Here is a 24,261-nt window from a genome sequence, read left to right as displayed (position 1 = left end):
TGTTATCTTTCTGATTAGCCTCATGATTTGCGCTACAGTTCCCTCCAGTCTTCTGAGGGCTTCTCCGTTGTTGCCCTTGGCTTCAATGAGGAACCCCGATACCCTGATCTTATCGACCTTGGGTATGGCTTTCCCATCGACCGTCTTTAACTGTATCTCCTCTCTATGGGTGAGCTCTTCCCTGTAGTTGCCTGGTTTGCGACCTCTGCGAGTCGATCTGTACAGTAACAGCTTCGATTTCTCTGCCGAGCATGTTAGCCCTGTCCCCTCTAGATATATTTCTGTTGTTTCGACCGCTGTTTGAAGCGTTTGTTCTATCTGCCCGTCACTTCCGTTTCTCACCCATAGGGTGATATCGTCAGCGTATAAGGTATGATTTAGACCCTCTATTTCTTGTAGCTTGGCTGGCAGCCCGATTAGCGCCATATTGAATAGCATCGGTGATAAGACCGAGCCCTGTGGCGTACCTCCGCTGCCTATCTCGATATCCTCCGAAACTAGGTCCACTATCGTGATCTTTGCCTTTCTACCCGTTAGAAAATTGCGTACATAATCGTACGTGCGTTTTCCCAGACCTAGTTCGCCTACTCTATCTAGCATCGTTGCATGTGTTACGTTATCGAAGGCCTTTTTAGGTCCAACCCGAGAATTGCCTTCGTCGATCTGCCCGAATCATCTATGATCTGATGTTTTAGTTGTAACAGAGCGTCCTGAGCTGAGAGGTTTCTCCTGAATCCTATCATCGTGGGCGGGAGCGCATCGCAGTCTTCGAGGTAGGTGGTTATCCTCGCTAGGACCACGTGCTCCATGAGTTTCCCCACGCAAGAAGTGAGAGATATGGGTCTCAAGTTCTCAATTTGCAGTCGCTTGCCCGGTTTAGGTATTAACACGATTTTTGCTGTTTTCCATTGCTGCGGTATCTGCCCTGCCTCCCAGCATTCATTAATGTGTTCGGTTAACTTAGCTATAGACTCATCGTCCAACTTCCTTAGCGTTTTATTCGTTACACCGTCTAGTCCGAAAGCCGACTTGGTATTGAGTCTCTCCAGGGCTGCCCTGACCTCTGACTCGCCGATTTCGCTGTCTAATTTGCCATTTACCTGCCCTGTGTAGTCAGGGTGTTTGACGGGCACCGCTTGCGAGATGTATCTTTTCTCGATTTCCGTGAGGAAGTTCTGCTCTGTCCCTCGGTACGTTTGTATTAGCCGATTTATATTTTGCCTATGTGCCGACTTTGTCCCGTCCGGGTCTAACAAATATCGAAGGATGTTTCACGTTTTTGCCATTCCTATCTGACTGTCCATGTTGTTGCATTTTTCCTCCCACTGTTGTTTGCATAGCTGCTGGGCGTACATTTCTATGTCCCTGTTCGATTTGGCTATCTTTCTACGAAGCGTCCGGTTGTGTTTTTGTTTTTTCCATCTCCGTTGTAACCCTGCCTTAGCTTCCCGCATGTGTAGAAACTTACTGTCTACGTTCTCTAAATGCGCATCCGGCGGGACCATTTTTGTAGCTGCCGCAACATCACCCTTTAGTTTTTCGGTCCATTCCTCAATACCTTGTCTCGTGTCGTCGGCCTCCTCCCTTATTTTCCTGAATTTGTCCCAGTCGACAATCTTACGTGGTCTACCCTTTGTCTTGCGCACTCCTGCCCTTACCATTATTTCTAGTATATTGTGATCGCTCCCAAAGTCCTGTTGCGTATTTGACCACTGCGTGTCCCGTATGTTCTTGGTGAATGTTAAATCTGGCGTAGTATCCGCGCAAATGCTGGTACCTATTCCCGTGGGAACCAATCGGTCGGTCACGAGGGTCAGGCCTTCCTTTTGTGCGTCTAGCCATAGGTTCCTGCCTTTTTGAGTTTCGATTTTGTAACCCCATGCCGCGTCTTGGGCGTTAAAATCGCCTCCGTTCACTACCACTCGGTTGTCCGCTATGGCTAGGTTTTTTTTAAAGAGCGATAGAAATTTATGGTGTCTGCACTTTGGACTGCTATATATAATTAATACAAAGAGACTGTCCTTCGTTTTCCGCATGGGTATGAGTTCTAAAAGAATGTGATCGATTGACTTAACTTCCGTGTCGTGTTGAACGACCGAGTGATTTCGCTTTACCAACGTCGTTAGCGCCTTCGTCTTCCCTTCGGCAGTACCAAAGGACTTGTAACCCGACAATTTTGCCAGCCCATTTGTTTCCTGCATCATTATAATATCCGGGTTTTCTTTGTCTTTAAGGTGTTGCAAAATGTATCGTTTTCGATCGTATCCTCTACAATTCCATTGCCAAATCGTGTATCTAATTCATCTGTCCATGGCGGCGTTACAGGTTCTCCAATCTCTTGGCGGGCACAAGAGGCCTAGTGTACGGCTTAATGGCCGTCTTAACCGGTCCCCCCCCCCCCACTTATTTGCGGTCCCCATATTGCTAGTTTGGCTTCGAAGTCAGCCATCATTTGTTGCACTTGCTGTAGTATCGCCTTTCCTAGTGCATCTATCTTTGCCTCAAGCCTCACTTCCAGTTGTTCTAGTTTAGTTTCAAATTTTGTTTCGTTCTGTTTGATGCTGGTTTCGATTTTCTGTTCAAATTCTTCCTGTCTTCCTTGGAGCGTCGTGGTTGGATTGGGTTTCTTTACTCCGGTTTCAATCGGAGCGTTCTCGGTTTTACGTTTATTGGCGGTGAGGGCTACGTCCTCTTCCTTTGCTGTCTCTTTTTTGTCCCTTATAACTCGCGAGGTTTCCTCGTTGCGTGGCACTTTCCCGCTCCTCAAACGGTCGTTCTCTTGCCTGAGTTTTTTTTATTTCATCCATAAACGCAACATTGCTCTGCCTGATTTGTGCCAATTCTTTCTCTAGCGTCTTAACTCTATATTGAAAAGCAGCCTCTGCCTCCGCACGCGCCCTGGAAGCCGCGTCCGCCCAGCTCACCTGAAAGGGTCCCGTGGCGCCGTTCACGTTGCTCTTTCCTTTTGATCTCTGGGATCCTCCTCCCCCCTGTGCTCTGGGAGATTCGGTATTACTGGTCTTGGGTCTGGATCTCGATCTGGACCGCGATCTCGATCTGGTTCTGTTCGACGTCGAGTGGCCCCTTTCCCTTGCCTGGAGCTTGGGGAAATCTTCTAGTCCAGATCCGTCCCTTCTCCGATGTTCCGACCGCTGTCTCCAGTCTTCCCGTCCTGGCCTGTGCAGTCTTTCAGCTTCCCTTTCGTAGTACATCGCTTCTTCTCCCTCTCGTCTGACTCGCTCCTAGCGGCGCCTTTTTACCAAGTACGGTAACTTGTATCTGGCATTACATCGGCGATCCGCCGTACGGTGGTCTTTGCCGCAGAGCTGGCACTTCGCTTCGCACTCGTGGTCCTGTGGCGGGTTCTCCATGCCGCAGCCTCTGCATATCCTGCTGTTCGGGTTCGGGCAGACATCGGCTCTGTGTCCGAGGCGTCCGCACTGGTAGCATATGTCTATTTGCTTCCGGTATAGTGAGCACTTAACCAGTGCACTTCCGTACCTCACGTAGTTTGGGACGTGATGCCCGTCGAAAAGGATGATGACGTTCGTGGTGTTTCCCATCCTTTTGGCCATGAGGACCGTCGGATTCCTTGGTGTTACAAGCATCTCCACTATTTCTCTAGGAGACACCTCGTGCGTTACTCCTCTTATCACTCCCTTAGATGTATCCTCCGGAGCCGACTCGTACGCGTTGGCTTCGAACTCCTTGTCTCCCATCCTCAGTCGAGTGATCATCATCATATCGTCATCATCAGCCTGGTTACGCCCACTGCAGGGCAAAGGCCTCTCCCATACTTCTCCAACAACCCCGGTCATGTACTAATTGCGGCCATGCCGTCCCTGCAAACTTCTTAATCTCATCCGCCCACCTAACTTTTTGCCGCCCCCTGCTACGCTTCCCTTCCCTTGGGATCCAGTCCGTAACCCTTAATGACCATCGGTTATCTTCCCTCCTCATTACATGTCCTGCCCATGCCCATTTCTTTTTCTTGATTTCAACTAAGATGTCATTAACTCGCGCTTGTTCCCTCACCCAATCTGCTCTTTTCTTATCCCTTAACGTTACACCTATCATTCTTCTTTTCATAGCTCGTTGCGTCGTCCTCAATTTGAGTAGAACCCTTTTCGTAAGCCTCCAGGTTTCTGCCCCGTAGGTGAGTACTGGTAAGACACAGCTATTATACACTTTTCTCTTGAGGGATAATGGCAACCTGCTGTTCATGATCTGAGAATGCCTGCCAAACGCACCCCAGCCCATTTTTATTCTTCTGATTATTTCCGCCTCATGATCCGGATCCGCCGTCACTACCTGCCCTAAGTAGATGTATTCCCTTACGACTTCCAGTGCCTTGCTGCCTATTGTAAATTGCTGTTCTCTTCCGAGACTGTTAAACATTACTTTAGTTTTCTGCAGATTAATTTTTAGACCCACTCTTCTGCTTTGCCTCTCCAGGTCAGTGAGCATGCATTGCAATTGGTCCCCTGAGTTACTAAGCAAGGCGATATCATCAGCGAATCGCAAGTTACTAAGGTATTCTCCATTAATTTTTATCCCCAATTCTTCCCAATCCAGGTCTCTGAATACCTCCTGTAAACACGCTGTGAATAGCATTGGAGAGATCGTATCTCCCTGCCTGACGCCTTTCTTTGTTGGGATTTTGTTGCTTTCTTTATGGAGGACTACGGTGGCTGTGGCGCCGCTATAGATATCTTTCAGTATTTTTACATACGGCTCGTCTACACCCTGATTCCGTAATGCCTCCATGATTGCTGAGGTTTCGACAGAATCAAACGCTTTCTCGTAATGAATGAAAGCTATATATAAGGATTGGTTATATTCCGCACATTTCTCTATCACCTGATTGATAGTGTGAATATGATCTATTGTTGAGTAGCCTTTACGGAATCCTGCCTGGTCCTTTGCTTGAGAGAAGTCTAAGGTGTTCCTGATTCTATTTGCGATTACCTTAGTAAATATTTTGTAGGCAACGGACAGTAAGCTGATCGGTCTATAATTTTTCAAGTCTTTGGCGTCCCCTTTCTTATGGATTAGGATTATGTTAGCGTTCTTCCAAGATTCCGGTACGCTCGAGGTCATGAGGCATTGCGTATACAGGGTGGCCAGTTTCTCTAGAACAATCTGCCCACCATCCTTCAACAAGTCTGCTGTTACCTGATCCTCCCTAGCTGCCTTCCCCCTTTGCATATCTCCCAAGGCTTTCTTTACTTCTTCCGGCGTTACCTTTGGGACTTCGAATTCCTCTAGACTATTTTCTCTTCCATTATGGTCGTGGGTGCCACTGGTACTGTATAAATCTCTATAGAACTCCTCAGCCACTTGAACTATCTCATCCATATTAGTAACGATATTGCCGGCTTTGTCTCTTAACGCATACATCTGATTCTTGCCAATTCCTAGTTTCTTCTTCACTGTTTTTGGGCCTCCGCCGTTCCTGAGAGCATGTTCAATTCTATCCCTATTATACTTCCTTATGTCAGCTGTCTTACGCTTGTTGATTAACTTCGAAGGTTCTGCCAGTTCTATTCTAGCTGTAGGGTTAGAGGCTTTCATACATTGGCGTTTCTTGATCAGATCTTTCGTCTCCTGCGACAGTTTACTGGTATCCTGCCTAACGGAGTTACCACCGACTTCCATTGCACACTTAATGATGCCCACGAGATTGTCGTTCATTGCTTCAACACTAAGGTCCTCTTCCTGAGTTAAAGCCGAATACCTGTTCTGTAGCTTGAGCTGGAATTCCTCTATTTTCCCTCTTACGGCTAACTCATTGATCGGCTTCTTATGTACCAGTTTCTTCCGTTCCCTCCTCAGGTCTAGGCTAATTCGAGTTCTTACCATCCTGTGGTCACTGCAGCGCACCTTTCCGAGCACGTCCACATCTTGTATGATGCCAGGGTTAGCGCAGAGTATGAGGTCTATTTCATTTCTAGTCTGGCCGTTCGGGCCCCTCCACGGCCACTTTCGTCTATCCCGCTTGCGGAAGAAAGTATTCATTATCCTCATATTATTCTGTTCCGCAAACTCTACTAATAATTCCCCCCTGCTATTCCTAGTGCCTATGCCATATTCCCCCACTGCCTTGTCTACAGCCTGCTTCTTGCCTACCTTGGCATTAAAGTCGCCCATTAGTATAGTGTATTTAGTTTTCACTCTACCCATCGCCGATTCCACGTCTTCATAGAAGCTTTCGACTTCCTGGTCATCATGACTGGATGTAGGGGCGTAGATCTGTACAATCTTCATTTTGTACCTCTTATTAAGTTTTACAACAAGACCTGCCACCCTCTCGTTAATGCTATAGAATTCCTGTATGTTACCAGCTATATTCTTAATAATCAGGAATCCGACTCCTAGTTCTCTTCTTTCCGCTAAGCCCCGGTAGCACAGGACGTGCCCACTTTTTAGCACTGTATATGCTTCTTTTGGCCTCCTAACCTCACTGAGCCCTATTATATCCCATTTACTGCCCTCTAATTCCTCCAATAGTACTGCTAGACTTGCCTCACTAGATAACGTTCTAGCGTTAAACGTTGCCAGGTTCATATTCCAATGGCGGCCTGTCCGGAGCCAGTGATTCTTGGCACCCTCTGCAGCGTCGCAGGTCTGACCGCCGCCGTGGTCAGTTGCTTCGCAGCTGCTGGGGACTGAGGGCCGGGGTTTGATTGTTGTGTTCATATAGGAGGTTGTGGCCAAGTACTGCACCAGGGTGGCCAATCCTGCTCTGGTGAGGGAGTGCGTTACCGGTTCTGGTCACCGGGATCAGGCCACACTCCAGGCCTGCTTGTGCAATTTTATCAACATGCGGATTTTTTTTTAATCCGGTGGAAGATTGCCGGCACCGGGATTCGAACCACGGACCTCTTGCACGCGAGGCGGGTGTTCTGCCTCTACGCCACCGCTGCGCCTTCTAGTCGAGTGATAGTCCTGTATTTTTTGGCGCGCTCCTCCGATGGCCTGCTGATCACTAGAATGTTCTGTTTGTAGTTGGCACACACCGTGTCATCTTCCGATTCCTTCCTGGGGATTCCCAGGCGTTGGCGACGCAGCATTCTAGGCGATTGATCCCATAGTCGGTGACCTTGAAGCTGTCACGTGGGCGCACTATTATCTTGTACTCCACCTTCGGCAAACTGGGCTTCCTGCTTGCCGCCATGATTTGTCTTGCTTTTTGTCCATTGTTCCACCTATTATTGAATGCGTTCTCGCTGGAGAAGCGCGCTGCCTGATCCTTGGTTCCGTGAAATTTTGTCCGCTGATTGGCACATCCTCCTCTCTTCACAACACGCCAACCTGCTTCGTCCTCACACTCTTCTCTCGTTTTATCATCCCCTTCGACGCTCACCGCTGCCATCATGCAGCTCTAACCCGAAAAGAGGCAGGGCTCCAGCCACCGGGGCTCCAGCCACCAGCTTCGTTGGGTCAGGCTTAGCGGCCGTGTCGGCGTGGCGCTATAATGTGGTCGATGTGCCGAAAATAAACGGTCCACCTACTTGAGAATGATATCAGGGTGGTCCGTGGAACCTGCACTTCTCGATAATAAGGCGTCGGTGAATTCATGCTGTTTCGGGTAAAAGAAAGTTATTACATTAATGATGACAATATATATGGGATGCGATAATGTGTTCCAACATTTTGCAGCAAATGCATGTTAGTGATATAGGACGGTAATTTATAACTAGAACTCTTGTTACGTTTCTTAAAGACAGGAACTACTTTTGCTATCTTCCAGTCTGTAGGAAGCATACCAGTTCCAAGGGATTGGTTAAATAGATGTAGGAGAATTTTGCTTGATAATAGTATTGTGTTTTTTAGTATTTTAGAATTATACCATTTATGCCAGAGGATGAAGACATTTTAAGGTTATCTATAAGATCGACTACGCCTTTTAAAGTGATAGTGATGGGAGCCATGTACTGGAAATCAAAATCGGGAAGAAGAGGTATGTTACAATTATAAAACCGATGTGAAAAATGAGTTGAATGCTGTCGGACATTCACTGTCAGGAATAGGTGCTTTGTTTTTATCCTGCAATCATGAACTTCATGAACTAGCCGGAGGAACGCGTTTTTCTAAGCTCGACTTAGCGTCGGCATACCACCAGCTAGAGCTGACTCCAGAAAGTGGGGGCTAACCACCTTTATCACTCACGAAGGGTTGTTTCGTTTCAAGAGCGTGTTTTGGCCCTGCATCTGCCCCTTCAACCTTTCAGATAATGATGCAGCATATTTTGAAGAATCATAAAGGGGTTCTTTGCTACATTAATGATGTGATTGCGGGGGGCAAGACACGTGAGGCGCACCACAAGATTCTACGCCGGGTGCTAAAATGCATCAGTGATTCAGGTTTCAAGCGCAACCGGAAATGCACATTTGCTGTTTCAGAACTCTCCTTTTTAGGGCATACGGTGAGCTCAAAAGGGCCCACACCATTTTAGTCTAAGGTTGACGCTATTGTCAAAGTGCCTGCTCCTCACGATGTTGCCACTTTGAGGTCATTTTTGGGTCTCGCTGGTTACTATGCTCGGTTTGTGCCTCGATTTCCTAATCTCGTCGAGTCGCTTAGAAGGCTCCTGCGGTCTGGTCAACATTTCACGTGGGATGATGAGGCTGAGCGTAGCTTCCAGCTTGTTACGACAGCTTTGTCTTCAAGCCCAGTCATAAAAATGGTCAACCCGTACCTTGATGTAATTATTACACAGATGCTTCTTATAAGGGTCTGGGAGCCGTTCTTCAGCAACGCGATGCTCAAATTCAAATTCTTTATTTATCCTTGAAAACACAATAAAAATGTGTCCACTACTCTTTGGACCCGTAGGCATAGGCTAGTTATGGGTCCAAGAAATGATATTCTATAATGCAGACATTTCGTCAATGCACAATAAATGCTCGGAAGAGCGAAGAGGAGGATATATACATAATACTAATGACAAAAAGAAGGCATAGCAAGGAACAGTCGCTTTAATTCAAAAACATCGTGCATGTTATATTACAATTATAAATAGGGTGCACACAGCATAAAGATGTCATTCTGATGTCTTTTAACTGATATGTGATGTGTTTTAACATGTTTAATGCAAGCGCTGAAATAATTTTTCAGCTGCAAGTGCAAAATTTTGAGCGTATTTTATTTCTTGTGGAAGAGTATTCTATATCTGAACACCAATGAAAGAGAGCCGTCGTTCTCCGTAAACGTTCTGCGTGGCGGTAGATTAAATGTGCCTAATGATACAGTTCTGGTAGTACGCGATGATGTATGGAAGAGGGAGATGTGGAAGGGGTGGTTGTTTCTTACGGTAGTGTTTACGACAGTTGCTGTTTTTAGGAGGCATAGTGAATCGAAGGGTAATATCCGTAGGTCGTGGAATAATGAGTTGCTGGGGTGATCCTGCTTAGATTGCGTTGTGATTCTTAATGATCGGTTCTGCAATTTTCTGATTGACTGGAGATAACTATTGTAGGTCCATTCCCATGATTCCAGACAGTATGGGAGATGACTGTGGATAAAGGAGAAATATAAAATACGTAATGTACTCGTGTCAAAAAAGTAACATGCTTGAAGCAGTTTATAGCAATCCGATGCCACCTTCGCCCCCACTGCTAATAAATGGTTTTGCCAGTGCAGGTGGCTATCAAAGATTACGCCAAGATATTTAAAACATGGAGTATATTCTAATAGAGAGTTGTGAATAGTAATGTTTACAGAGTTGGCATCTACTTGTTTTCTACGGGAGCGAAATATAGTATATTTCGTTTTCTTGACATTTACAGTAAGCTTGTTGGCTGAAAACCATTAAGAAACGCTTGGCAAATCTACGTTTGCTTTGGACTGTATTTCCTCGATGCTATTGCCTGTTGCCAGTATACGCATGGTATAGTTGACAGTATACGCACGGTAGCATTCGCATCGCGTGCCCTGACTCCTGCTGAACGGAAGTACTCTGCTAGGGAACGCGAGGCCCTGTCTTGTCTCTTCGCGTGCTAGCGCTGGCATGTCTACTTGTGGGGTAGAACATTTTTGTTGCGTACGGACCATCAGGCACTGGTGATGTTACTTTCAGCTGCCGGTACAGGACGCCGACCTTTGCGTATATTCAGATGGTCAGCTCGACTTTTGTATTATAACTTCGACATAGAGTACCAAAAGGGATCGCAAAATGGGTCGTGGCCGATGCACTTTCACGCCTACCTCTTGACTGTGACTCGCTGCAGACGATACAGGAAGAAATTGTGTCCGTTGTATCAGAGCGCCTAACAAAGGAACGGTTGCGGTTGGCCACTGCTGCAGACAGCACGCTGCAACATGTTGTTGTACACGCCGTACATGGTTAGGCGCCTAGGAATGCTTTGTTAGCAGAAATAATGCCGTACGTTAACGTGCAGGAAGAGCTTTCTTTCCTTGATGGCCTTTTGATGCGCGGTGAGCACGTAGTTGTTCCGAGTGAATTAACCTCGCTCCTTGTTGGTTTTGCGCACGAAGGTCACCCAGGAATTTTGAGGAAGAAGCAGAGATTACGTGATCTTTACTGGTGACCGCGTTTGAAAAAACAGGTAGAAGAAGCAATCCATTTTTGTCATATCTGCGAGGCTGCGGACAAGTCCGCTAAACCGTCGTTTGCACCACTGCAGCCGGTGACGTTTACAGCGTTACCATGAAAGAAGTTAGCAATGGATATAGTGGGACCGATTGACTGCGCGCCTTCAAACTGTAAGTACATGATATCGCTGATCGATTATCATTCCAAGTGGCCTGAGGTTGCTTTTTCGTCCACAGTGACGTCCCAGTGTGTGGTCAATTTTTCGCAGACTGTGTTCAGCCGAGAAGGCTATCCGGAAGAAGTTGTCACAGATAATGGGCCTCAGTTTAGGTCGCAAATGTTTGAAACATTCTTGTGAGAGAAGGGTATTGCGCATCGTTCTTCTTTTCTGTACTATCCACAAGGAAACGGCGCGATTGAACGCTTTAATCGCGTGCTGAAAGATTTGATGCAGATCGCCCGATTGGAACAATGGCCCCTCCAGGCTGCTGCGGTTGACTATCTCCGCATATATAAGTCGACACCGCACGCAACAACAGCTGTGTCGCCAGCCAAGCTGCTTCACGGGCGCCAGCCGAGGACAAGACTCAATACAGTTGACTATCTCCGCATATATAAGTCGACACCGCACGCAACAACAGCTGTGTCGCCAGCCAAGCTGCTTCACGGGCGCCAGCCGAGGACAAGACTCAATACAGTGGGTTTGCCGACAAGAGCCGGTGTCCATGCCGGTTCGAATAAAAATGTTCCTGCCAAGGTTAAGGTGAAGCAGACGTATGCAAAACAGTATACGGACAGGAGGCGAGGTGCGAAAAGGCCAGCCTTTTGTGTGGGGGACTTCGTTCGTGTACGCAGGCCAGCAGGCGGTGGGAAAGCGTCGGTAAACTACATGGGGCCTTTTAAGATTGTCGGCAGAAAAGGCAAAAGTAGGTTTTTGATGCACGACGGTCGTTAATGGAACGCGTCTAAACTAGTTAGGGTTCCATGCAACCAATCGCAGGCAACAGAACAATGGGCATGGGAATTGCCTCGTCATGACTACGCGGGTACCGCTGGGTCTGAAAGCCGCACAGAGGGCGCAGACGCTGAAAAGCGTGAAATGTTGCGATCGCCGGAAATAAAGGCTCAAGTTAATGAAGAATTGGTGGCTCCTTTGGAGGATTCGGTGGAGCAAACTTTGGGTCGCAGCACGAGGGTACGCCGACCTGTCGAAACATTTGGGTTTTCTTTACCTGAATAACAAGTGTTTAGTTCGAGTTATATTGGTTGTCACAAATTTCTATGTTGTATTTTCAAGTGCGAGGCGATGGTGTATCCTTCTGTATTGTTTCAGTTTCGTTTCTTTCAGTGTGCATGTCGTCATCGTCATTCAATATGTTGTGCTATATAAGTGACTTTACTGTGACGTATATAGGGAATGTACATACTGCGCTTGCGTGGTCCAGTGTCTTGCGTCTGGTCTGAGTCAGACACCACACTACCCAGCCATCACGTAAAAGCCTTATAGTAGGTAAGGTGCGACCCCTGCTGCTGTCCCCTGCTGCTGTGAATGTGTGTGACACATTTATGAGTGCGATGATCGGAAGGCAGCCGAGGCGCATTTGCTTTATTTCTAGGTTTGTTCTGCGCCCCTGTGTTTCAAATGAAGGTTTATCTTTAATCGCTGGGTGACGGACTTGAAGGAAAACAATGTACGGTTGTTCTTTTTTTTTACAAAAAGCGCTCATTTGCTGCACTTCATATCTGTAAGCAAGGACACGCCCGCGTCCATCTTAACTCGTGCTCCAGCTTTTCGCCTCTCGCAATTACGATACGCAGGCGGCATTTATTCGTAACCAATCGATCAGACATTCCATTCCTCATTCGCTTCCTTTCGCTTCCAGGTGGGTACACGCAGCGTCAGAGAGTGCCGCCGAGCTGGGTCAGGAGCTACGACGACGAGAAGGTTCACAGCTACACCTTCGGGATGTACGACGTCGACCCGAACTCGTTCAAGGTAGGGGAATAAGCCCTTCTTTTCGCTCCTCTCAGTCCGTCGTCGTTTCACCGAGCGCGCCCCAGAACCGCCCATCCCATTTACGCAGCTTCCCCGCAGATCGGCAAGATGGCCAACGGCGAGGAGACGTACGTGTGCATGGTGGCGCTGGAGTTCGCGAACAACGAGACCCTGCTGGCGAACAGGAGGCTGCGCGAGGTGACCCACATGCCCGGCTACAGCTCCCTGGAGAGCGGTCTGTGCCACGCCTTCTTTCTCGGTCCCAGCCTGGTGTTTCCGCCGCTCACCGTGCTCACGGCCGCCGTCTTCCGCGTACGTTTCGCAATTCACGTTTCCCTTTACTTTGTGCTTGCGTGAAACGGGACCACGATCGGGCCGCCAAGACCGCAGAACTGCGGCCCACGAGCCGAGTTTAGACAAGAATTTAGCCTGCCGTGATGTCGGCCCCTCCCTCACCAGAGCAGGATTGGCCACCCTGGTGCAGTACTTGGCCACAACCTCCTATATGAACACACCAGAAGTATGGGAAAGGCCTTTGCCCTGCAGTGGGCGTAACCAGGCTGATGATGATGATGATGATGATGATGATGATGATAATGATGATGATGTCGGACCGTGTTTGGACATAGGATCAAATTACCGATGCCACGATAAATCCGGCTTTCAGAACGTACCGAACCGAAAATGCATGGCCATGATGATTTCGACAGTAATGGATAATTCGTATTGGTATTCCCTTTGAAGCGGGGAGGTGGTGAACGTTCGCTTATCCTGCTTGAGCTAATCAGGTTTGGCTACCTCTGTTATAGTCTAGCATCTCTCCTTTATTTGTTCTGCCCTCATTGAAACGTAAAATTCTATATTGTGCAATAAAATATGTCTGTAGCAACACCTGCTGTCGGTGTTCGGCGGAATACAAAAGAGGATCGCCTATTATTTCAGGTGCAGCATAAAGAAAAACGGGTGATCGGAAATATTCTGTTGTCCTCGAGTACGGCGCCCCTTGTAATCAGACGGTGATTTTGGCACGCGAAGCCCAGAATTTGATTTACGTTTAACGACTTCTACTGCATAGACGTCTTCCCTGTTGTTTTTTTTTCTTCACCAATAATCTAAATGCTTCTTATTTACCTCGACAGTTGACTATTTACCATCATATTTGCACACCTGTGCTTCTGGAACCTGGACGTTTCGTACGGGTCTAGCTGAGTCGACATATAGACGTTTAGACATATATACACATATAAACATCGATAAATGCGGCCACGGCGGCCGCATTTCGATGGGGGCGAAATGCGAAAACACCCGTGCACTCCTGCAGCTGGTGCATTTAATAAATCGTGCCGATTTCGCCGATGACGCGACGAAAAGTGGGCCGATTCGGGACACAGCGTAATCCGTGGCCGAGCGGATCACGTGGGTGGCGTGGTATACCCGCGCTTGTGGCGTCAGACGTGCACTCGTGGTGCTATTCGTTACGCCATGTCTTTCTCTACATGGTCGTTTTCCGTGTCTAGCTGTAGTTTTGGGGGTGGGCACATAATGCCTATGCCGCGAAACACGTTGTATTAGATGAACTGTTTGACAGCATTTAATTAACCGCTACACGAAAGCGGCGCTTCAAATAGATTCGAAAACGTACGACAGATCTGCATATATATATATATATATATATATATATATATATATATATACTCTTTTTACTTCAAATGATGGCCTTTACTCACTCACTCGATACTGTTGCGACTATAGTCAGGGTCAGTCAGAGCGTTCGACGGCGATGGTTCGCAAAATGGAAAATCCGTACGCTTTCTTCCTCTTTCTTTTGCAGCACATCATTTCCACGGGTGTCTACTCGTACCACTGGGAGCCTCTCCCACCAGACCCCACGCAGAACCAGCTCGTAAAGTTTGAAAACTTCGAGCAATACTTCATCCACAACGACCCGCAGCTAGAGTGGGGCAAAGTCGATTACTCCGTGGTCTTGGCCCGAATCCACTACCAGAACAACTACTTGCCGGGCCTCCAAATCTACAACGACACCTTACAGAAAAGCGACACCTTCTACTGCCTCCTGGATGGTCGAGTGTTTAGCGTCCAAGATAAGAACGCCCTGTACGCTGTTCGCAAGGGCCACTCGGGAGGACGCTAGGCGCCTCCTCGGTTCACGCCTCTTCGCGAATGACTGTGCGAGGCTGCTTTGTTTAGTCGGGATTAAATTGCTGCATTTAGTGCAACGGCTCATGTAATTTGCTGTGACTTCCTTCGGGTACTGTGAACACCACTGTGCGTGCAAAGATAACGTATTAAAATAAACGTAACACAATAACTGTTTTAGACTTGTAGCGCAGCCCAGAAAGAGCAAAAAAGGAAGGAGGTAGGGGGTAATCAAAGGGAACGGAAAGCAGAGTGAGCGCTAACTTCCAACTGATGGTTTATTTCGTGGCACAAGACTACTTACACACTCGGCAAACCATGTGACATCAAGAGATTACAAAGAACCAAGCAACAAAACCGATAGTAACCAAGCGGCAACATATTCAGACAGCCAGTGGCTGCAGTCGAAGATACGCCAATTCATTGCTTGATAATGACAATGAGGGTGAGCTTACACGTGCATGGCCCAGACCAATGATAGCCTTTGCTTCGATGATTTCTCTTGTGAGCTGATTACGACTATGACCTAGAATGACGCATTCCTCTAAGACAGGTTCGCAACCACACGTTTCGCAGTGCTGCGCAAGAAACCCCCCAGCTGTAATACAATTCCTGGCATTGTAACCATGTTCGCGCAGCCTGTCATTCAGACATCGGCCAGTTTGACCAGCGTAACGTTTTCCACACTTGAGTGGAAAGCAATAAACAACACAATGTGCGCGATTAACGAACTTATTTTTGTGGTTCTTATCACAGGAAAGAGGAGCTACCTTATTCGAATTAGTGAGCTTGCAAATCCTCATGAGTTTGTTAGGGGCAGAAAACACTACACGGATATTCGATCGCTGGGCGATTTTCTTAAGATTATGCGAGACGATGTGAATATAAGGGATGATGCTTGTCCTACCCCGAGTAGTTGCAAGATTATCTGCGTGATGGTTGTCTTTTCTACACTCTCTTAGAATTCGTTCTGCTATTGACACTTGTAGGGACACGGGATAACCAGCCTGCGAAAGCCGTTCGCACTGAGAGGCAAAGCTAGGTGAAACACTATGGTAGCACGACTTTTTCAAAGCATTATTAAGGCAAAGGTTAGCAATGCCTCTCTTGACCAACTTAGAATGGGCAGAATGAAACGCAAGAAGTGGTTTGTTGGCACGAGGTTCATAGTACCAACACGTATGAATATCCGAACAAGCTAAGCGCAGATCCAAAAACTGGATCGTATGATCCTGTGGGAGCTCGTAGGTAACGTCAAGGGGCGCAAGGCATTCTTTGACTATTGGCACTACCGAGGCAACCTCAGTCTCAAGGTCAGCCGGAGAGCACTGAACACAAAACAAAAAATCGTCCACATAACGAAGTATTTTTAAAATGTTAGTCTGATGAAGGTTTACTGACATGGCGACGTCTAGGCGAGCTAAAAATAAATCACTGAGGAGCGGTGCAATGCACTAACCAATGCATACTCCGTTTTTCTGCAAATATATGATGTCATTCCATGTAATGAACGTTGATGACAAATAAAAGCTCCAAAGTTCTAAAAAGTGATTACTAGACAGCCCAGCATTTTTAAAACGGGTGACGCCAAATTCATCAATTGTCTGCGAAATAGCTGACAGCAGGTCATTGTGAGGAATAGAATAATAGAGGTCCTTCACATCGACGAAGTGTTCAAGGCCTCGATCTGAGTTGTCCTTTAAAAATTCAATTACTTCATCGGAGTTGCGTATTAACAACGGGTCATTCACGGGTAAAATGGCTAGCTTGGCCTGCAGAAACAGTGCGACAGACTTCTGCCACGTGTCCTTCTCTGAAGCAATAACCCTCAACGGGACGTCAGGTTTGTGCGTTTTCGCGCTAAAGAACACCTATAGGTGATCTCGTTTGCTGCTGGCAATGTTTCTCAACATTTGGTCCAGGTTGCATTCCCTGCAAAGTTTCTTAGCCTTAGCTTTTACCTTACTTAAGGACACTGTATCCTGGCGCTTAAAAAGAGCGGAAATTGCCTGACCAGCTTTTGCGCGAAAATTCCCTTCTGGGAGTACACAGAACCCGCCTTCTTTATCTGCCGGTAACACGCAGATTGAATTGTCACGCAGATAGTTAGCTGCACGTCTCAACGAAACCTTCGGAAGTGCCTGTCTAGAGCGGGATATGGCCCCTACACCTTCGGAAATAACGCGCGAAACATCCTCTTCCACCGCGAACTTTGGAAACCTGCCTCACCATTAACAGCATGTCCTCCGGTGGTTTACTAGACTCCACCGCGAACTTAGGTCCCAACGCCAAAACGTTGTGGATGCGTTCTGGTAGGTCCAAGTTTTCCGGCGAGTGAATAGTGTTTCCAGGAGTCGGTCATTTCCCGGAACAACGACCACGAAGTTCACGCAACTGGCACTGCCACAAGCACTCGGTTTTCTGGTCAGCGAAGCGTAGAAATTTCCGCAGAGAAGAAGGTTCCGTAGAAACCTTTAGCTGAGTAGAGAGCAGCTGGCGGCAGAGCCGAGCCTGCCTGTGCAACTCGGATTTGAGAATCTTGCAGATTCTGCTGCTGTGTAGCAGTAGAAGCGGCGGCGCACGCGGTCGTAAGTGCGAGCAAACCCAAGGTGTCCGGCGTCAGTTGGGGCGTCATGAAGCTCCTGAAGCACGGTTGAGCGTAGGAGTTGAGGGACGACAAGGAGAACGGGAGGACTGTCCGGACGAAAACTACGTCGGTACAATATACCGTAGTTGATAACGAACCACCGTAACGATGGATCAGTAGGAACAGATTCCATGCGGTCAGTGAGGGTCCTTAAAGTAGCGTCATGACAGGTTGGCTCGTTGGCCATGTCCAAAAGCTGGGAAATACAGAGAACACTTGCGGAGGCGTCCACGTCGGCGCTGGCTGGCGTGTGTACAGGGTAACGGGACAAGGAGTCGGCGTCCTTGTGTAGGCGACCAGACCTATACACCACCGAATAGGCATACTGTTGTAGCCGCAAAGCCCATCGTCCAAGCCTCCCTGTGGGATCTTTTCAGGACGAAAGCCAACAGAGAGCGTGGTGATCTGCTACGATGGAAAAAGACCTGCCGTATAAATAGGCGCGGAATTTCACCACTGCCCAGACAACTGCCAAACATTCGCGCTCGGTAATACAGTAGTTCCGCTCCGCCGGTGACAAAAGACGGCTAGCGTACGCGAGGAGACGTTCATGGCCGTGTTGAACTTGCGCCAAGACGGCACCGATTCCGTAGCCACTGGCATCGGTGCGCACCTTTGTAGGGGCTGAAGTATCGAAGTGTCCTAGAATCGGTGGGGTGGTGAGCATTGTGGTAAGGCGCGAAAAGGCAGTGGCCTGAGAGGATCCCCATGAAAACGGCACACTTTTCTTCAGGAGATCTGTGAGAGGGCGTGCGATGGCGGCAAAATTTTTAACAAAGTGGCGAAAGTAAGTCCGATGGCCCACGATACTTCGGACGTCTTTTGCGGACCGTAAAACAGGGAACTCTTTCACGGCGCGAATTTTCTCTGGGTCCAGTCGGATGCCAGTCGCATTGACGACATGTCTAAGAACAGTAATCTCACGATGGCCGAAGTTACATTTCTTGGAGTTGAGCTCTAGACCGGCCTTGCGAAAGACGGCAAGCACAGCTGAAAGGCGCTCAAGTTGTGTGCTTAATGAGTGCGAGAACACAATAACATCATCTAGGTAGCAGACACAAGTCGACCACTTGAATCCTTAAAGTAATGAGTCCATCATACGCTCAAAGGTAGCCGGAGCGTTGCATAGCCCAAAAGCCATAACTTTGAAGTGGTAAAGACCATCAGGCGTTAGAAAGGCGGTCTTTTCAAGATCTAGATCATCGACCGCGATTTGCGAATATCCGGACCGTAGGTCGATGGACGAAAAATACTGGGCCCCGTATAGGCAATCGAGGGCGTCATCGATACGAGGTATTGGGTAGACGTCCTTCTTCGTGATGCGGTTGAGGTGGCGGTAATCAATGCAGAATCTCCATGAGTCGTCCTTCTTTTTGACCGGCACGACAGGGGACGCCCAGGGACTTGACGATGGCTCAATGATGTCTTTCACTAGCATCTTGTCTACTACCGTTTTGATAAGGTGACGCTCCGAAGCTGAAACTCGATAGGGTCGCCGATGGATGGGTGGATTATCACCTCTATGTATACGATGTTTGACAAGTAACGTCTGGCCTAAGGGTCGGCTGTTCAGGGCGACTATATCCTTGCAAGAAAGTAATAGACTGCACAGCTCTTCAGTCTCCGCAAGAGTGAGATTCGGGGCGATCATTTTCCTAATGTCGTCAGTACATTTGGCAGACCAGAAAGGCTCACAGGAAGCGTCGACGGCAAAAGTACCAACGCAACTAGCTTCTAAGGCAGTGATTGTAGCCAGGCTGATATCTTTAGGCAGAATTAGCTTAACGAGCCCGAAATTCACCACAGGTAGGTACGTGCAATTGTCTGTGACCCACAGCATCCTATGCGGAACAGTGATGCTGTGAGTGAGAACGATGGCAGTTATGGGAGCGGAGATGTAATCACCATTGGGAAGTGGCGTAGCAGGCGACATTTCGATGTATGTCAAGACCTGCGGTGGAATGTGAAGAAAATCAGTAGGTCTCAGTCGAATTTCCTGTGGTGTTGGAGGAACGTCCAGTAGGGGCAGGTCAAGACGCACAGTACTTGAGGAACAATCGATCAGCGCTGGATGGGCGGAGAGGAAGTCTAGGCCTAGGATGAGGTCATGGGGGCACTGGTCAAGCACGGAGAAAAGGACTACCGTATGGCGGCCGGAAATGCTCACACGTGCAGTACACATTCCAACCACGGTCACCGTGCTACCGTCAGCGATTCGTACGAACCTATTAACGGCAGGCGTAACAATTTTCTTTAAACGGCGGCGTAGGCGGCTGGCCATAATCGATATGTGTGCTCCTCTATGAGAACTGTGACGGGTGTACCATCAACTTGAACGTCAAGAAGGTTACGTCTTGTAAATAGCGTCAAAGGAGGATTTTGCGGCAAATCCGACAATGCAGCACCACCTCGAGGTGCCGCATTGCCTAGTTTTCCTGCTGGGACGGTTCTGGGTATGTCGGCGACGGCGAGCGGTGAAGTTGGGGCGTACGTGGCTGGCGACGTTGTGGCGACGGCTAGCGAGCGTAGCGGCGAGTCGAGGTAGTGGCGTCGGAAGCGTCGTAGAAGCGACGGGGTGAGGAACTTCGGGGCGAACTTGAATTCCTGAAGGTGTTTGGAGGAGGGGACGGCCAACGGCTCCGGCAGTGATGGGAAACGTGACCGATTCGGCCGCAGCAGAAACAGATCGGCCTGTCGTTAGGTGTATGCCAGTGGGAGGGATTCCTGTTAGTGTGGATTCCTGTTAGATAACGGGCACTGTGAGGTGGACTACGGCAGGACCGAGCCATAGGAGCAGGGCAGGCGTCAGGTTGACTCAAGGAGAGGGGATGGGATGACCCATATTAGCGATTTCCTGGCGAACGATGGACTGGATCAGCGATATCGTCTCAGCAGTGTCGCTCGAAGGCGTCTGTTCAGGCGTGGCAGGAAACGCTGCTTCGATTTCGCGGCGTACAATTCGGGTCACGTTTTCGCTTGATGGTGGCGAGCTAGATTGGTTGGTGGGGTCGGTGCAGGAAGAGGTCACTACAGTATTTGGTAGCTGTGTAAAATGATCGTATATACGGTGACTATTCGCCTGCTCGAAACGACGGCATTCCTTCATGATGGCGTCGACAGTCGATATGTTTCTGAAGACCAGAAGGTTGAATGTGTCGTCCGCAATGCCTTTGATAATGTGTCCAACCTTGTCCGCCTCTAGCATGGACGTGTCGATTTTATGACAGAGGGCTAGGACGTCCTGAATGCAGCAGACATAAGACTCGGTAGCAGTTCGGGCACGCGTGGCGAGTTGTTGCTTACCAGCTAGTTGTCGACCGGTCGAATTACCAAAAACGTCGGACAACTTTTCTTTCAACAAGTCCCAGTTTGTTAGATCTCCCTCGTGTGTGTAAAACCACGTTCGCGGTGTTCCGTCGAGCTAGAACACAACTTTGACCAGCATTATGGTCGGATCCCACCTGCTCACCTTGCTGACGGACTCATACATCCTCAACCATTATTCCACGTCAACACCAATGAGGCCGTTGAACTTGCCGGGGTCTTGCGACGGAGGTAGAGCAACGTACTGGATATGTATAGTTGGCATTGCTGCTGTAGATGCGGCGCCTTCCACTAGAAGCATGGTCGCAGGCTGGGTGAGACGTCCGCTGCGGAGCTCCGTGGTGAAGACGCGTGCCCCGCACGCCCACCAAAATGTCACAGATATAAAACTATTTACGCAGTTTATTTACAGGGTGAATATAGACAGCAGCCAAGGATCCCGAGAGATGATGATGATGATGATGGCCTAATCTTATGGCTCAGAGAGGCTGTGGCCACTTCGTCGTCTTCAATGTCGGCGACCTTGTCGTCTTTTGCCACCATAACAATATATATATATATATATATATATATATATATATAGGGTGCTTCAGCGAACACTTTCAAAAGTTTTTAAAGGTTGCCTGTGGCAGATAGCGCAATTCTAGTTTATGAGCCTGAACACTCGAAGCACCACACACGGCTTGCAGAACATATTTAAATGCAAAATTGACTACTTAACAATAATTCACTAACATTTTCCCTAATTAGCTTATGACTCATATTGCAGTTTACAAAACCCAGCGGTGGAGTTCGCGAGGCGGAACCACTTGAGACGAATTCTTAGGACACCAGTTTCTCGGTATAAATTCCAGAAATTTGCAGAGAAATGCATTTCCGTTCTAGTTACTTGTGTGCTTCAGTGCAGGAAACGACGTTTTGTTAACAAATGAACTGGAACGCGAATGCATTTCTCCGCAAAGATCGGGAATTCATATATTGTTAGGATCGGCCTGGAGCTATTTCAGCCCGCTGCAGGTGCGCCGATCAATCCGGGGTGGCGGCGCCCTTCGGAGAACGAGCGAGGACGACGACGCTAACCGACCATACGCCGCGTTTGAAGGATCGGTGACGACAGCAGGGCTGGCCACATTTGGCGCCCTGTGCATTGTTGGTTAACTTGCCAGGTCGTCATGGTCTCTCTGCGGCACGGGGAGTCGCTTTGGCAAAAGGGTGCTTTGCGGTACGGGGGCCCCAGTATTTGTCACAGTCTGCCGACACACGAGGCGACCAAGGAGATAGGCAGCTCTGGAATGTAGAGGCGCCGGATGGGTTCGGACGTGACCACCTGACTACGGGGACGCAGGACAATCGATAACACGACCGCCGCGCTGCAAAGGCCATCCGCCTTCGGAGGGGGCACTGAAACGTGTGTGTGCGTGTGTGTGTGTGTGTGTGTGTGTGTGTGTGTGTGTGTGTGTGTGTGTGTGTGTGTGTGTGTGTGTGTGTGTGTGTAAACCGTCCCGCAGAGAGGCGGCTGGTCTACGGTGACGTCGAACGATGACGTCGAACGGAGAGCTTATAAGCAGCGATTGTCGGCTCCTAGAGTGTGCTCGTTGTCGTGCTCTGTGCTCGAAATGTACTCGTGAGCTGTGTGCTCGATTGCTGTATGCTTCATCTTGCGGGCTTTATTTGGGAGTCACGCTAGACTGTGTAAATGTATCCCATGTTCAACTGTAAATAATGTAAATAAACCCTGTTCGCCTAAGTCCCGATGAAGAGTCAAGTTCCTCCCAAGGTCCTCCCTACAACTAGGACCGCCAAATCTTACATCTGAATGGCAGCGGCGGAATCGGCCTACGGCTCCTAGATCGGCCTACGGCTCGTAGATCGGCCAATGACTCGGAGACAGCAACAGTAGCTGACGGATGTTGGCACATGGTGACCGACCGGTATCCTGATCAACTTGGAGGCGACTTGGGCTTGACCACCTCTTGCAACTGACTGAATACGGCGGAGAAGGACTGCTGATATGGTGCTGCTTCAGTGGGTAAGCGTTTGGTTTTGGCTGTAAGATTTACCAGGTTTCAATTTTTCTGTGTTTGTTGATTTGATTCGCTGGGATCATTTACTTGTCTTCTGAATTTGCTTGGGTATCGCAGCAAGTATTGTGTGAAAGCAGAGCCAAAGCTTGAAGTAGAGACCATGGTCCTAATGTGTTTGGCGAGAGCTGACCTGTTGTGGTTGTGTGAAGAGATCGAGGTAGACGTAGAGGAGGACTTGATGGAAACAGAAATTCGTAAGACAATTCTCGAAAGTGAGAATGATTTGAAATTCATCGAACATATAGGTAACCGAATTCTAAGCAAGAGACGGGAACAGGAAGAAATTAGGCAAGAACAGGAAGAACTTCAGCAAGAACAGGAAAAAGCTAGGCAGGAACTGAAAAGAATTTCGCAGGAAGGAGACCTAACAGAAGTAACGAGGCAGTACATTGATGCATTGAACAAAGAGATTGAAAGTTTTGAGCAGTTTATCGAGCAAAGTCAACAGCGGCTTGAGAAATCTGTAGGGTGGACGCAGCGCAATTGGGAGGAAGTCGATAGCAGATTTTCCCCAAAAGCCGAGGAAAGTAGTAGTACCTGTGAGAGCAGCAGCACGTTCACAGGTGAACTCGAAGTGCTAGCAGCTAACAATGCCTTAGTGGCAACAGAGGCCGTTAAAGGCCAGACTGAGAGCGACGAGGTGCTGTGCCAACAGAGGACTCAGAGGACTGTAGAGACAGCTAGGCCAGCTGCGAACAAAGTGGCACAGTTACCGCGCGTGTGCGTCGCATCTCATGGTATCGAGGTCGTTAGCGAGGTACAGGGTACTGTTGACCCGACGGACACGAGCACCCATGTCGAGTCAGATCTGCGTGCCGAAGTGAAGTGCCAGCTGGACGATGCAGTTGAGGGTAATTCTCAGGATTGCGAGCTGCGTAGCTCAAGAGAATACAACTGCATTGTTCAGGGATCGGTGCAGCTCTCCGCCAGTCTAGGTAGCCTAGATAGGTATGATTCAGTTATTAATCATTCGGACTGTGCGCGTGAGACAGCGATCGAAACCGACGGGCCTAGTGCCGATGCACAGCGTGAGCTGGCCAATGCAGTAGAGGGCAGTTCGCAAGAGTGAGAGTTGCGTAACTCGAGTAAAGCCTACTGCATTGTTCCAGAGTCGGTTGAGCTGTCGGCCAGTCGAGGCAAAGTGAGAGTAGATTTAAATGTAAATCACTCAGACTGTGCGGGTAAGAGACCGATCCGGGCCGACGAGATGTGTACCGGCCAGCACGAGGTGCCAGAAGGCGACATGAAAGAGAATTCAAAGAGAAAGCGCCGCAGAAAGAAGCGCCGTATAGATCGGAATGCGGTAGCTAATGTAGCGAAGCCAAAGACGGCGACAGGCGCGAAAAGGCAGGGCGCGGAGAAAAGAAAGGTGCGGTCGTCGTTGACGACGTGTGCGCATCAAGCACTTTCGAGCCACCGGTCAAAGAGAGACCGAGAAGCATGTTCTGCACGGACGTGGACAAAGGGCACGGGGCAGTTACGTTCCTCGTCGTTC

General features: G+C 48.6%; 1 protein-coding gene across 1 annotated transcript; it reads left to right on the top strand.

Annotated features, from left to right (window-relative positions):
• Positions 1–12,267: 12,267 nt before the first annotated feature.
• LOC129386634 (uncharacterized) lies at positions 12,268–14,791 on the top strand. Its single transcript, XM_055074716.2, has 3 exons — positions 12,268–12,554; positions 12,654–12,866; positions 14,386–14,791. Exons 1-3 carry the CDS (start codon positions 12,525–12,527, stop codon positions 14,704–14,706), a joined length of 564 nt encoding a protein of 187 aa, XP_054930691.2. The 5' UTR covers positions 12,268–12,524; the 3' UTR covers positions 14,707–14,791.
• Positions 14,792–24,261: the final 9,470 nt, after the last annotated feature.

The sequence above is a fragment of the Dermacentor andersoni genome, chromosome 4, assembly GCF_023375885.2.
Source record: "Dermacentor andersoni chromosome 4, qqDerAnde1_hic_scaffold, whole genome shotgun sequence".
Taxonomy (NCBI): Eukaryota; Metazoa; Arthropoda; class Arachnida; order Ixodida; family Ixodidae; genus Dermacentor; species Dermacentor andersoni.
The sequence above is the reverse complement of the archived record's forward strand: the minus strand, read 5'-3'. Positions and strand labels throughout refer to the sequence as shown.

Bases quoted from the DNA above. Each gene is read 5' to 3' on its own strand.
- LOC129386634 (XM_055074716.2), top strand. From the start codon at position 12,525: ATGTACGACGTCGACCCGAACTCGTTCAAG. The intron at 12,555-12,653 runs GTAGGGGAATAA...GCTTCCCCGCAG, and splicing joins TCGACCCGAACTCGTTCAAG to ATCGGCAAGATGGCCAACGG. The intron at 12,867-14,385 runs GTACGTTTCGCA...TTTCTTTTGCAG, and splicing joins TCACGGCCGCCGTCTTCCGC to CACATCATTTCCACGGGTGT.